This window comes from Cynocephalus volans, chromosome 14 (assembly GCF_027409185.1).
Source record: "Cynocephalus volans isolate mCynVol1 chromosome 14, mCynVol1.pri, whole genome shotgun sequence".
NCBI lineage: Eukaryota > Metazoa > Chordata > Mammalia > Dermoptera > Cynocephalidae > Cynocephalus > Cynocephalus volans.
Window position 1 is genome coordinate 52,140,812 of NC_084473.1, and position 15,608 is coordinate 52,156,419.

Genomic DNA, 15,608 nt, shown 5'->3' on the forward strand with positions numbered 1-15,608 from the left:
ATTAACTCTAAGCAAAGATAATAATACAGGAACCCTAGGCTAAATATGAACATGTTTGAATGTCTTTTTAACTTGAAGTGAGATTTGCAAAGACTGAATATTCATTTTTTTTCAGTGTTCTTTTGCCAAAAATTCATAATATCACCTTTATTTTGCCTCATAGTTTTCTTTCAAAGTAGTTTGACATTTCAGTTAATTTGAAGGATTCTTAAGATTGTTGTTTTTTAAACTTGTTGCTAGTTTTTTGGACTAACTCTTGCACCCCTCTTAGAAGCTCTTAGGAGAGGGGTGATTCATTTTCTTGGCTCAGAAGAACCCAATTGCTCTAAAGTTGTTAGGTTCAGCACACCATTTTTATACTTAACAGCATCAAAAGAGCCAGAACAATTACCATTATAGTACTTTTCAGTTTACAAAGTGCCTTCTCATCTTATTTAATCCCAACATCTAGTCAGAAAGTTGTTACTGTATTTCTTTCATTCTAAGATGCAAATTTTTCATATTATAATATATCTGATATAAGAATGTATTTTATAATTGATGGTGTTAAACACCAAGGTCAAGGGTTTGGATCCCTGTATTGGCCAACTGCCAAAAAATACAATAAAATAAATAAAATATAATTGATGGTATTATAGCTTTTTTTAAAAAAGCATTTAATCATTTCTTTTTTTATTTCATAACCCAGATTTCATCAAAAGTTAACTTTTTTTCCTGATTTTTAAAAACTTATATTTATTTTTGTGGGGTACAGTGTATTGCAATACATGCATATGATGGCATTACATTTTAATTGGTAGGTTTTTTTTTCCTAGAGGCACATAAAATAATGGCTTATTTAACTAATCTATAGAGTCTTAGATTCAATGAAATACTGTATAAATACTGTTGTTGTTGTTGGTATTATTATTATGCTGATTTTACAGATGAAGAAACGGAAGCTCTGAGGACTAAATATTACATCCAGAGTTGGAAGCAGGCTTTTGATATCAAGGGCTTATTTTCTTCCCCAATGTACCAATGGTACTCAAACTTTAATGTTGTAAGAATTATCTGGGGAGATACATGGGCATCCATCCTCCGGAGATTTAGATTATGTCTGAGGCAGGGCTGAGGAATATGCATTTTAACAGTCCCTCTTCCCTGTATTTATTAAGAGGGGTCAAGGATGACACTTTGAGAGGCCATGAGTTATAGCTTTAAGTATAAATTCAGTCTCTGACTTGCTGATAGAAGCTCTGCCATCAATATAAATGCCCCCCAAGTGTTTGTTACTGATGAGGATAAAGTACCTGGTGCTGCTAATAAGAAGTCTAGGAAGCCCTAAACAAAGTTCTCTGGTGGCATAATCCCATAAAGGAGCTCTGAAAGACATCACTAATCAATCACAGAGGCTGCCCACAATTGCTTTCAGTACTGAGCTCTGGGCTGTAACTTTCAGTCAAACACAGATGAAGCCTGTTCTGCCCCAGGCCTTGTGGACTGACACTATTTGTGAATTTAAGGGAAAAGAAACATTCCATCTTTTTTTCCTATAGTTGATTCCTTGTAGATGTCACATAGAGATGCTTTTGCACCTTACCTTTGTTTTGTTATGCTACAGGTGTCTAGGATGTGAGCTGGTTGCTGGGGGAAAGGCCCCTTCCTCTTTCTAACAGAGCTCTTTATTGGAGTTTTTGTCAATGTGTTCTTTATGACATTATAGCTGCTGCCTACCTAGTAAACAGCAGCACACCGCTGGTTGCCTCAGCATGATTTTGTGTAGTCAGCTTTTCCATTAGTATCATGTAAAGCTGGAAATAAGATTCTAGTAAGATGGATAAGATCTGGGTATTTTCTTTTGGATTTTTGTGCATTTCAAATCTTATTTTACTTCTTATTGCTTAGCTTGGGAATTGGTTTGCTCTTCACTATATAATCTCAATAGTTAAGGAAGTATTAATTTGGGTACTTTATGGTAGACACCTTTATTATTTATTTTATTTTATTTTAATTTTTAAAATTTTTTTATTTTTAACTTTTATTTTGTCGATATACATTGTGGTTGATTATTGTTGCGCCTTACCAAAACCTCCCTCCCTTATTTCTTAATTTATTACACTTCTCAGTTAGGATTTTACATCATAATTTCTAACTTTACCTCTTTCATGAAACTTTTGACACATACAACAACTACAATTGAGTTCTCACATTACTAATAGTTCATTACACTTATTTTCCAGACTCAATTTTTTGGCATTTAATTTAATTTGGTACTTTTATTAATTAAGGGATAATTTTGTAGTTATTGAATAATCATTAAACAAACAGTAAATTTCAAGTGACAGAATACAAACCAAGTAGATATTTTTTTGGCTAAAAAAGAATCCAGATACTTTAAAAAAGTTACCACCTAAGTAAGCCAGATTCCTGTGTTGTTTTTCAGAGTCATTCAGCACTGCCTCATTTGGAAAATGTGTCACTGTCAACTGTAGCTTCCTGGAGGCATGGGAATTTGGAGTCAACCTCATAAGAACCCTATTTTAAAAAGAGGCTTTTAAAATAAAATCTTAAAACTGTCCCTTTGAGTCACCTAATTGTAAATAATAGTGTAGCATTCTTGAATCAGTGCACCATTTTGCTGTGGAAATGATTTGAATGTGTGGGAAAGTTTTAAAACTTGAATCTTCATTTAACCTCCAGACTTTTTTCCACAGGCCATTTTGCAACCCGTGTTGGCAGCAGCAGATTTTACTATCTTTAAAGCAATGATGGTCCAGAAAAACATTGAAATGCAGCTTCAAGCCATTCGAATAATTCAAGAGAGAAATGGTAAAATGTTGAAGTTAGAAATCTAAGTGCTAAATGCATTTCTTTCTTTCTTTCTTTTTTTTTTTTTTTTGCACTTTTGGCTATTCTGATTTTAATATGGTTTTAAATGTAGCTGACTTGTATACATTTATCTCAAGTTTAAAAGTCTTTGGCTGACTTAAGAGATTTAAGAGTGTAAACTTCCTGATCAGTGCATATTTGACATCTCAAAGAAGGCAGACCAGAATTTGATTTAATGATGTTTTAGATTTCAGAAAGCTTAATTTTCTGTCCAACCATTGTGTTTATGGAATTCAGTATTTTTGAGTGGTCACAGTTACTGTTGAGAGAAGGTGACTTCTGGCTTATAATTGTTAGGATCCTTGCAGGAGACAGTGGTTCTCAAGCTTTAATGAGCATTAAAAACAGTTGGAGGGCTTGTTGAAACACATATGGCTGTCTTACTCTTTCTGATTTAGTAGGCCTGGGGTGGGACCTGATAATTTGAATTTTTAACAAGTTTCCAGGTGATGCTGAAGCTGCTGGTCCTGAGACCACACTGAGAGCTGTGTTCTAGGGTAAAAGGCAGAAAGGATTGCAGTAGCATCAGGTAGAAGAGAAAACAGAACCCAAAGCTCTAGTAACCCTTTTTGGCTTTATCTTTTCCCTTACTCTGTGCTCAAACTCACTTTCTCTCTAGCTCTTGTTGGTTTTGTTTCCTTCTTTTGACATCCTGACTACATTTGCTATCCTGACTCAGAACAGCAGAGTTTCTAACCATGCTTCTTTTTATTGTACCACCTCCATTTCAACCCAGTTTCTCATCTCTATTTCAGATTTCTGGCACTGGTAACCTCATCTTAATTCCTATGTGTTCCTGTGCTTCTTTAAGCCTCTTTAATGATTTGGCAGCAGGATCTTTCCTTTGATTGTTTCTTGAAGATATGAGTGTTGTATTTGTTCTTAAGGGTCTGGAACATGTAACAATGTAGCTTCTGTTGTTGCAGGACAAATATCAGAATGTTGTAGGGCCATTGTTGGGGATTCTCTTTCTCACTTGTCTGATGTGAGTAGAGACTCTATCCCTTAGAGACAGCCACCGTTGTCACTATCCCGAAAATCTTAAGATGCTTTCCACAGCAGAGTCCTAGTCTGTAGGTAGGAGATGACACTGCCCTAATCTTGAAGAATACATGACACAGTGTTGTTACTTTTGTGTAAATAAAGTTTGGGAAATAGTCTTTCTTTCTCTCTGTCGTTCTACCATGATTTGCTCTATAAAATCCTTTCTCTGAATTTTCCTTGAAACTATGCTTTATTCTGACCTTTGGGATAGAGAATTTTAATACTTATTTTTTTGTTAGTAAGATTTGTTTTGGGGAGGTCATTTTTGATAAAAGAAATGGTGAACTTGACATTGGCACTTTATAGTTTTCAGTTTGAAATTTAACTGGAAACTCATTTCGACTTTAATAAGGAGGGAACAGATACATAGCTTGTAACATCTGGATGCTTCAGGCTGCCAATAAGAAAACACTCCAATAATAATGGCCTAAGCAATTAGAGGTTATCATCTCACAGAACACAAAGTCCAGAGGAAGGGAGGTAAGGAAGACAGGTCCAGGGTTTGTTAATTTAGTGGCTCAGTGATATTTATCGAGAAACCCTGTCACTTTCCATCTTCATACTCTGCCATTCTCAGTATCTTCTCTCGTGATTGTACTCGGGCTGCGCTGAATGCAGACTCAACAATGTCTCATGAAGAAAAGGGATATTTCTTTCTGTATATCTCTTCCTGTTAGCAAGACACAGTCATGAAAGACCTCCAGTTTTCCCCGCAGGTCCTATTGATCAAGATTGCAGTCACTTGGCTTTTTTAAGCCATGTGGCAGGGGAAATGAGACTGTTAGGTAGGCTTAAACCAATCATAAGTCACTCCCCTAGGGTGGGGGAGGCCCCCCTCCTCTAAGTAGTTGGATGCCTGATAACTGCACAAAACCAGTTTTATATTAGCAAGGGAGGAGGAGGGGAGTGAGATGGAGTAATGACTGCTGTCAGACTGCAGCATGAGATAGTTTGCTTACATTTAAACATAAACTAGTACTTAGTTTCTGCTACAGAATTTTTAATGCTTGTGTTGAAGAATGTTGCTTTACATAGATCCAGGGGCAAGTACCTTAGATCAGTGTCAGCTGTACTCAAAACTGTAGACTGTTTGAAAACTGCCTTTGTGGAAAAAAAAATTTGAAGGCTGTCTGGATTCTTGGTTGTATCTTATCATCGAATTTGGGGAAGATGCAAATCAGAGCATTATTTTTATGGTTTTGAAGTACTTCATTCTGTTGTGTTATTCTTTCCTTAGTACTTTTAATTTCCCTTAGAAAGATTATTAGGAGAATAATAACTTTTTGATTATACGTTTTTAGGGGGTACGTTTGTTGTCTCAATACATGTGTGTATTGTATTTCGATCCAATTAGAATAGTTAGCGTATTTGTCACCTAAACATTTTTTCATTACTTTGTGGTTATAACATTCAAGATCCTCTTTTCTGGCTATCTTGAAATATACATTACAATATTATTAGCTATAGTTACCCTAGAGCACCAGAACTTATTCTTCCTATCTAACTTTAACTTTGTAACTTTGTACCTGTTTACCAACCTCTCCTTTCCTCCTCCCTCCCCTTCCCTGCCTCTGGTAACCACTATTATATTCTCTATTTCTTCTCTTTTTTTCCTTTTAATTTATTTTATCTTAATTGACCCATGATAATTGTATATATTTATGGAGTACAGTGTGATATTTGGGTACAGTCATACATTACACAATGATCATATCAGGGTATGTAGCAAATCCATCACCTCAAGCATTTGTCAGCTCTTTGTGTTGGAAACATTCAAAGTCCTCTCAATTAGCTGCTTGAATTTATACAGTAATTTATTGTTGATTATAGTCACCCTATATTGCCATAGAACACTAGATCCCATATCCTATCTCTCTACAATTTTGTATTCATTGACCACCCTCTTCTCATCCCTTCTCCCCACTTACTAGTCTGTAATAACCACTATTCTACTGTTTACTTTTATGAGATCAACTTTTTTTAGCTTCCACATATGAGTGAGAACATGCAGTATCTCTCTTTCTGTGCCTGACTGACTTGACTTAACGTAATTTTCATCAAGCTTATCCAGGTTGTTGCAAATGGAAGAATTTCATTCTTTTTTTATGGCTGAGTAGTATTCCATCGTGTGTATATATACACTACATTTTCTTTATCCAGTCATCCACTGATAGACATTTAGTTTTGTTCCAACTCTTAGCTATTGTGAATAGTGCTACAATAAACATGGGAGCGCAGGTATCCCTTTGACAGGCGGATTTCCTTCCCTTTGGATAAATACCCAGTAGTGAGATTGCTAGATCACATGGTAGTTCTATTTATATTTCTTTGAGAAACCTCTATACTGTTTTCCATAATGGCTCCACTAATTTACAGTCCCACCCACAACATATAAGAGTGCCCCTTTCCCCACATTCTTGCCAGCATTTGTTTTCTGTCTTTTTGATAGTAGCCATTCTAACTGGGGTGAGATAATACCTCATTGTGGTTTGGATTTACATTTCTCTGATGATTAGTGACATTGAACATTTTTTCATAAACCTTTTGGCCATTTGTATGTCCTCTTTTGAGAAAAATTTATTCAGCTACTTTGCCCATTTTTTAATTGTATTTTTTTGGTTTTTTTACTATTGAGTTATTTGAGTTCCTTGTATATTCTGGATATTAATCACTTGTCAGATGCATAGTTTGCAAATATTTTCTCCCATTCTGCAGGTTGTCTCTTTGCTGTGCTCATTCTTTTCTTTGCTGTGCAGAAGCTTTTTAGTTTGATAAAATCCCATTTATTTATTTTTGCTTTTGTTGCCTGTGCTTTTGAGATCTTATTCATAAAATATTTGCCCAGTCTTGTGTCCTGAAGCATTTCTTCTACATTTTCTTCTAGAAGTTTTATAGTTTCAGGTCTTATATTCAAGATTTTAGTCCATTTTATGTTGATTTTTATATATGGTGAGAGATAGTGGTCTAGCTAGTTTCATTCTTCTGCATATGGATCTCCAGTTTTCCTAGCACCATTTATTGAGGATACTGTTCTTTCCCCAATGTATCTTCTTGGCTCCTTTGTTGAAAATAAGTTGGCTGTATGTATGTGGAATTATTTCTGGGTTCTCTATTCTGTTCCATTGTCTATGTGTCTGTTTTTGCACCAGTACCATGCTGTTTTGATTACTATAGCTTTGTAGTACAATTTGAAGTAAGAGAGTGTGGTGCCTCCCATTTTGTTCTTTTTGCTCAGGATTGCTTTGGCTATTCAGGGTCTCTTGTCATTCCATATAAGTTTTTGAATTATTTTTCTATTTCTGTGAAGTATGTCATTGCTAGTTTGATGGGGATTGCATTGCATCTGTATATTGCTTTGAATAGTATGGTCAGTTTGATAATATTGATTCTTCCAATCCATGAACATGGGATGTCTTTCCATTTTGTGGTGTCTTCTTTAATTTCTTTTTATTAATCAGTGTTTTATAGTGTGCCTTGTAGAGATCTTTCACCTCCTTGGTTAAATTTATTCCTAGATATTTTTTGTTGTTTCTACTGTAAATAGGATTGCTTTCCTGATTTCTTTTTCTGCTAGTTTGTTGTTGATATATAGAAATGCGACTGATTTTTATATTTTGATTATATAACCTGCTACTTTACTGGATTTGTTTATCAGGTCTAGGAGTTTTTTTTAGTAGAATTTTTAAGTTTCTTTCTGTATAAAATCATATCATCTGCAAACAGGGACAATTTCACTTCTTCTTTTCCAATTTATGGATGCCCTTTATTTCTTTCTCTTGCCTAATTGCTCTGGTGAGGACTTCTGGTACTCTGTTGAATAAAACTGGTTTGAGTGGGCATCACTGTCTTGTTCCAGTTCATAGGGGGAAGCTTTCAGCTTTTTCCCATTAAGGATGGTGTTAGCTCTGGGTTTGTCATCTGTAGCCTTTGTTGTATTAAGATAGTTTCCTTCTATACCTATTTTTTTGAGACTTTTTATCATAAAGTGATGTTGAATTTTATCATATGCTTTTTCTGCATCTGTCAAGATGATCATATAGTTTTTGTCTTTCATTCTGATGATGTGATGTATCAGGTTTATTGATTTGTGTATTCAAACTGTCCTTGTATCCCTGGGATAAATCCTACTTGGTCATGTTGTATAATCGTTTTGAAGTGTTTTTGAATTCAGTTTGCTAGAATTTTGTTGAGGATCTTTGCATCTATGTTCATCAAGGATATTGGCCGGTAAGTTTTTTTTTTGTTGTGTCATTGCCTAGTTTTAGTATCAGGGTCATGCTGGCCTCATAGTATGAGTATGGAACAATTCCATCTGCTTCAATTTTTTTGAAATAGTTTAAGAAGTATTGGTATTATTTCTTTAAATCTTTGGTAGAATTCAGCAGTAAAGCCATCTGGTCCTGGGCTTTTCTTTGTTGGGAGACTTTTTATTACTAATTCAATTTCCTTACTTGTTATTGGTCTATCCAGGTTTTCTGTTTCTTCTTGGTTCAGTCTTGGCAGGTCCTATGTGTCCAGGAATTTTTTCATTTCCTCTAGGTTTTCAAATTTATTGGTGTATTATTGTTCGTAATAGTCTCTAATGCTCCTTTGAATTTTGGTGGTATCAGTTGTATTGTATCCTTTTACATTTCTGATTTTATTTATTTGGGTCTTTTTTTTTTTCTCAGTCTAACTAATGTTTGTCTTTTAAAAAAACATTTTCATTTGATTGATCTTTTGTATTTTTAGTCTCAATTTCATTTATTTATGCTTTGATTTTTATTGTTTCTTTTCTTCTACTTATTTTGTGTTTGGTTTGTTCTTGCTTTTCTGGTTCCTTGAGATGCATTGTTAAGTTGTTTATTTGAAATCTTTTATTTTTTGATGTAGGTATTTATTGCTATAAACTTTCCTCTTAATACTGCCTTGTAAATCATTTCTAGTTTTATTCTCTTATGGTCAGAAAAAATACTTGACATGATTTTGATTTTTTTGAACTTGTTGAGACTTGTTTTCTGTTCAGTCCTGGAGAATGTTCCATATACCAATGAAAAGAATATGTATTCTGTAGTTGTTGGATGAAATGCTCTGTAAATGTCTGTTAAATCCATCTGGCCTGTGGTGCCATTTAAATCTGATGTTTCTTTGCTGATTTTCTGTCTTGGTGATCTGTTTAATGCTGAGACTGGGATGTTAAAGTCCCCAACTATTATTGTGTTGGTGTCTGTCTCTCCCTTTAGATATGATAATATTTACTTTATATATCTGGGTGCTCCAGTGTTGGGTACATATATATTTATAATTGTTAGATCCTCTTGCTGTATTGATCCCTTTGTCATTATATAATGCCCTTCCTCATATCTTAGTACAGATTTTGATTTGTAGTTTGTTTTATCTGAATTAAGTATAGCTACTCCTGCTTGCTAATGTTTTACATTTGCATGGAATATCTTATTCCATCCTTTTACTTTCAGTTACATGTGTCTTTGTAGGTAAAGTGTGTTTCTTTTAAGCACTATAAGTATGAGTCATGTTTTTGTTTGTTTTTTTAATCCATTTAGCCAGTCTGTGTTTTTTAATTGGGGCATTTAATTAATTTACAGTCAAGGTTATTATTGATGTATGAGGCCTTCCTCCTATCATTTTATTTGTTGTTTTCTGATTATTTTGTGTATTCTTTGTTCCTTTCTTTCTCTCTTATTGTTTATCCTTGCAGTTTGGTAATTTTCTGTATTGATAAGGTTTGATTCCTTTTTCTTTCTAATTCGTGTATCTACTCTGCCAATAAGTTTTATATTTTAAAGGTGTTTTCATGATGGTTGTTCTTGTTATTTTCCAGATGTAGGACTCACTAAGCATTTCTTGTAAGGTCTGGCTGTGATGAATTCTCTTAATTTTTGCTTATCTGAGAAAGACTTTGATTCTCCTTCATAATTAGAATATTTGCTCACCTAATAGTATCCCATAGATCTTGTAGGCTTTGTTCATTCTTTTTTCTTCTTTTTGTCTTCTCTGTTATTTCAAAACTGCTGTCTTCAAGATCAGAAATTCTTTCTTCTGCTTGATCTAATCTGTTGTTGAGACTTTCAAGTGTATTTTTGATTTCATTTAATGAAATCTTTAATTCTAAGATTTGTTTGTTTTTTAATGATGTTTATCTCTTTGTTGAATTTCTCTTTGGATCATGAATTGTTTTTCTGATTTCATGTATTATTTGTCTTTATTCTCTTGTATTTCATTTAGTTTCCTAAAGATAGTTAATTTGAATTCCTTTTCCAGCAAGCCAGCAATTTTTGATTCTTTGGGATCAGTTACTAGAGCATTATTGTGTTTCTTTGTTGGTATCACATTACCTTGTTTGTTCATGTTTTTTGTTTTCCTGCATTAATATCTATGCATCTGGTGGAATAGTCACCTCTTTGAGATTTGTATAGTGGTTTGTGTGGGTAAACACTTTCACCGGCAAACGTGTCCTAGGGTGTCAATGAGGAGCTGGTCTGCCAAGGGTGGGGCTGTTGAACAGATTTTCAGGCAGTGGATGAGGCTGTTAGGCAGGCCTGCTGAGAGGTAGCCTGGCCAACTGTTTCTCGGGTGGTGGGTGATGCTGCTGGGCAGGCCTACAATAAGGGGAGCTGTTAAGGGCGAAACTGCCTGGCCACTTCTCTGGGAGGTTGCAAATGTACTTTATATCCACTGGCTTAAGGACATATTCGTTAGGGTAGACACCTGTGAGCTGTTTTTCTGAGTGGGTGACTCCAGCACACAGAACTTAGCCAGTTGAGGGGGTTGGTAATGGCAGGAAAGGGACAGTCTACCAGGTGCAAATCTGCCTGTCTGATCTATGGCCTGGAATGTGGGGGTTCAGCAGGCCTGCAGTTGGCTTCTTGGACTGTAGGGCTAGAGTCATAGCCACTGTGGGCCCAGGCTTTACGCTGATGGGATCAGGACATTATAGTCTCATGTGAGTATGTCAGAATGACTGTGGGGGCCTTAAGTCTGAGGAATCACAATGGTGACTAGCCCCAGATATGGGTGCTCTTCTGTGGGGCTCTGGTTACAAAATGGCACCATACCACATTTGCTTGGGTCACAAGGGTTGGGGGTGGGAAGTGCACAGTATGTGCTCCTGTTCTAGACCAATGCAGTGTGTATATTCTAGGTTGCTCCCTACACTTGGCTCCAGGCTTGTCCTGTAAAAGGAACTGCAGGCATCTGTGGTGATGTTGGGGTTGGTGTCTACCTTTTCACTGCAAGGGGAAATTCGTCTTGTGCTGGTCCTTGTGATGGAAACATGGCAGCTGAGACTGTGTGCCTTTCTCACGTCTCTATGCTGCCATTCTGGGCTTTTGAGCTCCACAGGGGTCTCACTGATCTCCTGCTGCTGTCCTACACTCTTCCACAGATGCTTCCATTAATATTTAGTTGTCTCTTAGTTGTTCTGGTCCATTTTTGTGAGAGAAACAAGCCCCAGGCACCGCTAGTCCGTCATCTTCAAATTTCTCAAGAGTAATAATTTTATATCTTTTGACTGAGCAAAAATGCACTTAAGATTGATGGGTTACATGATGCTGATAACACCAAGGTCATGGGTTGGGATCCTTGTACTGCCCAGCTACCCAAAAAAAAAAAAAGATCCATTTGTTGTTTAGATGTCACTTTTCTGGTTGTGATATTGTACTGTAGTTTTGCAAGGTGTTACCAGTGGAGAAAACTGGGTAAATGGTACATGACATCTTTCTGTATTATGCACCTGACTCTGCAATGATGTCAAAATAAAATGTTTAATTATTTAAAATGCATTTAAGTATAAAGGGGGTTAGAATAATAAAGCTACTGTATTTTAGAGCATAGTCATATGCAGATAAAGAATTCCATAGTCATATGCAGGTAAAGAAATAGAAGGTAAAAACTTTTAAATTTGCTGATGTGGAATGTAACAATTATAGATATGAACAAGACACTTATACCTGCTTATAAAGGAGATAGAAGTAATAAAGTAAATTAAACAGCATTTAAAATTACTTGCCATGGGGGCTGGCTGGTTAGCTCATTCAATTAGAGCACAGCCTTGTAACACCAAGGTCATGAGTTTGGAGCCCAGTTCTTGCCAGCCACCAAAAAAAAAAAAAAAGTTACTTGCCATGAATTTTTATTTGCCTTGGGCTGAAGTTGGTACTGCCCTAGTTTATAGTTATTAGACCAATAGCTGAACACAAGCTCCAAGGGCAGCGATTGTTTTATTTATCTTTATATCCCCCCCAAAGTGCTTGGCACCATGATTTCTTTCCACATAGTAAGCCGGGGCCTTTTTCAATAGCATTTGTTGTAGTTTGAATGAACAGTATTAAATTCTGTTTCATTTAAGAGTATTAAATTAAGAGTATATTTTGTAAACTCTTTTTTTTTTCATTTAAAGGACACTTTTGAAAGCATAGTTTTCCTATTGACCTTAGTTCAATGATTTCAGTGGCATATTCTCAGACATTGTATGATTATGGAAGACAGTAACATATTAGTTTTTATTGCCATACACTGTTGTTATTTTTAATAGCCAATATAAATACTTACTAAGAGATATTTCTAGATAAAATTGTGGGGTTTTTGGTGGGGCATATTCCCTAATACGAGAAAGAGTTATAAAGGTGATAGTTTAAAAGATTATAGCTTGGAATATTTTTTTAAGTGATAGATCTTAAACTAATTTGTACTTGATAAACTAGAATGGTGTGAAATAAATGTTTTCAGTTGACTTGATATTCTTCCATGTTGTCTTTGCTTTTGTACAGGTGTATTACCTGACTGCTTAACAGACGGTTCTGATGTGGTCAGTGACCTTGAACAGGAAGAGATGAAAATCCTGAGGGAGGTTCTTAGGTAACCTTCTTTAATTATTTTTTGAATGAATCATTAGTACTAATAGTAATTTTATAATATGATCTGTATTTATGCTTTTTACCCAGAAAATATTTATGAACTAGTAAAATACCTATCTAATTTCTCTACTGATGACCATCAAAATGATTATTTCATAACTATATATTACACTTCTTATTGGATATAAAAAAATTATTTTCAGATGACTCATTCTGGATCAGCCCACATAAGAAAGTCTTTTTCTACCCGCTTCATAGGAATAGCCATCAATGGGAGACAGTTGCAGTGGACCTAGCCTGATGCCTAGAGGGGTGTAGTGACCTGAGTGAAGCAGGATACTCCATGGCTTCTGGATCTCAGTATTAAAAGTGGCGCATTCTAGGTGTCTCACAGTAGGGGCTGGGCATTTCGACTGCACAGAGTGAAAGCTGAATGGGTGACAGGACACCTGCAAGAGAGGGAGGACTGTGAGAGGCATCTGTCTCAAATGAGTATCTTCTCAATCTCTTCCTCTCCCCAAATGCCTGGAATGGAGTGTGCAGCCCACTAAAGGGGCCCACACAGAACTAGGAAAGGTTAGTTGGGCATTTCTGTTTTCCTTGGGCCTGTTGTCCTCTGACCCCTGTGGGAGTTCTGGAAGGGAGGGGCAATTGCATCACCTAGTTTTTAAATCTCCTGTGAGAATGTAATAGGTTTAGGGCAAGAGGATATCTGCAGTCACTGTATCACCTGCGGAATAGGGCCTTGGCCTTTGGAGGCACTTCTGCTGCACTGTCACACATACCCACCTTCTAACATCTTGTAGTCCCTCCACCTGTCCACCTCATCCTATCTCTAAAGCAAAGAGAGGATAGGCAGGATGGTGCTTAGAAGGATGGGTCTAGTGGGAATGGCAGGAGTTCCAGGACATAACGCCTAATTTCAGGGGGTTTGAGTGGTTGTGAGGAGGGAGGCAGAGGTGAAGGTGAACTTAGCCCTTTCCTGCCACATTCTACTTTCCATGGCAGGGGCAATGGGAGCCCGAGACAACACAATGCTTTGAGTTTACAGGTTTGAAGAGGTAAGCATATTTGGTTCAGATGACTGGTAAAGTTTTGAGTTGGGCTGATTGCGTTGGTTGATTGGTGGTCTGGAAACTGATAGCACTGTACTTTTAGATTTTATTTTCAAATAGCTTTTGAGGGGGGTATACTACTGTGTTAGTAGAACTTAGTTATGAATATGTACAACAGTTGACCTTGGCTATTTACCTAAATCACACTAAGTGAGCAGTTTATAAAAGTTAATAGGCTTTGGCACAGTGGCATTAGGATTGCCACTGGATGCCACTGGAAAAACTAGAATGAGGGGGAAATGGCTTTTATCAGGACAGGTGTAACTGATCTCTCTATAGAGGGAGATCCAAGTTTTTATTAATGGGATTTGTCATTCAAATTTGGGTTTAGGATTCCGAATCTGTTGGTCTTTGTTAAGCTAGGGTTCTTTCACATTTCTAGAAATGAGTAAACCTGTATTTTATGTTACTAACTATATTATGCAGTGTATGTCTATGTATGTCTTTCCCAGTTCATTGTAAGCTGCTTTTAAACATGGCCTGATTATTTTCCATCTTTGCGTCCAAAATGCCTTGCTTGTGTTGTAAGCTTAGGTTAGCATGTTGTTTGGTTGAATATTTGTTCTTTGACCATAAAAGAAATTTTACCTTTCTACCTTATTATTGTATATTTCAGAAAATCTAAAGAGGAATATGACCAGGAAGAAGAAAGGAAGAGAAAAAATCAGGTGCCTAAAGAACATATAAATATAATAAAAATATTTCATTGTTGTTATATCTCTTATTAAGTTTATATAACTAGTTTTTGCTGTTAAAGTTTAAGCTTATGTGAACTACACAGTTCCTCAGAGTATTCATTTTTTCTTGGTAAATCTAAGCATTTATATTTAATTTTTTATACTTTTTTATATAGAAAGTGTATACTTTCTTATAAGAATGTCTACTTTGTATTTTCTTTTATAGGATTAATTACTTTCATTATAACTTTATTCACTTTATAATTCACCCAGCAACCTACCTTTTAAATTCCACGATAAAGGACAAGATTATTAATTCCAAAAACTGTAATACATTCATATGGGGGATTTCTTATAAAAATTTCCTTTAATTTTATGAATTAAAAATGATTAAGAAAAGAAAAACCTTTTACTTTCCCATTCTCTTTGACTCCTTTACTGTGTTGAAACAGTAACTATAGCTACTATACAGCTACTATCCCCTGCAGGCTTGAATGTTATCAGCTTGAAGCAGAATGATACAGTATCACATTTCTTGGCATATTATTCTTCCATTAAGAACTATTTACATAAAGTGCCTAATTTTTCATAAGGACAAGTTAAATATATATCTGGATGAGGTGAGGGAAGCTAATATCTATTCTTTCCTCTCTCCTTTTCTAGCTGCCTCTTTCTATGTTTTCCCAGTTTCCCTCAAGGGAAAGGGAAACCTAATATAAACCTCTCTCTCAATCATTTGAAAGTTATTTTCCCTTTTTTCCCTTTCAGTCACTATGATATATGCTTGTATCATTTCATTGACTTGGAAAAAGCTGTTTTACCCCAATGAAATGCAGAAGAAAGAGGATGTTTTAGGATTAAGAAGTGATTTAGTATCTTTGAGTAAATATTTTTTAATAAATGGGGGCAAAGTTCTTAGATATTAAATTATAAGGGTATAGAACATAAACCAGTTCAAAACTACTCTCAGAAGACATTAGTATTAATTCTCTGATTTTTATGTAATCTATATTAGGTTTCTCGAATAATACTATGTTTTAGGGGTG

The 15,608-nt window shown here is 35.6% G+C and overlaps 2 protein-coding genes across 3 annotated transcripts in view; one reads left to right on the plus strand and one right to left on the minus strand.

The window, feature by feature from the left end:
* PPP4R3B (protein phosphatase 4 regulatory subunit 3B) overlaps nt 1-15,608 on the minus strand; it is a 116,794-nt gene that overhangs the window by 35,434 nt on the left and 65,752 nt on the right. The window lies entirely within an intron of this gene.
* Nucleotides 1-15,608, plus strand: part of CFAP36 (cilia and flagella associated protein 36) — a 38,035-nt gene that overhangs the window by 15,280 nt on the left and 7,147 nt on the right. For both annotated transcript variants that reach the window (XM_063078546.1, XM_063078547.1), the window contains 3 exons: nt 2,697-2,811; nt 12,684-12,771; nt 14,502-14,553. In XM_063078546.1, coding sequence (XP_062934616.1) covers nt 2,697-2,811; nt 12,684-12,771; nt 14,502-14,553 — 255 coding nt within the window. The remainder of the gene's footprint in view (nt 1-2,696; nt 2,812-12,683; nt 12,772-14,501; nt 14,554-15,608) is intronic.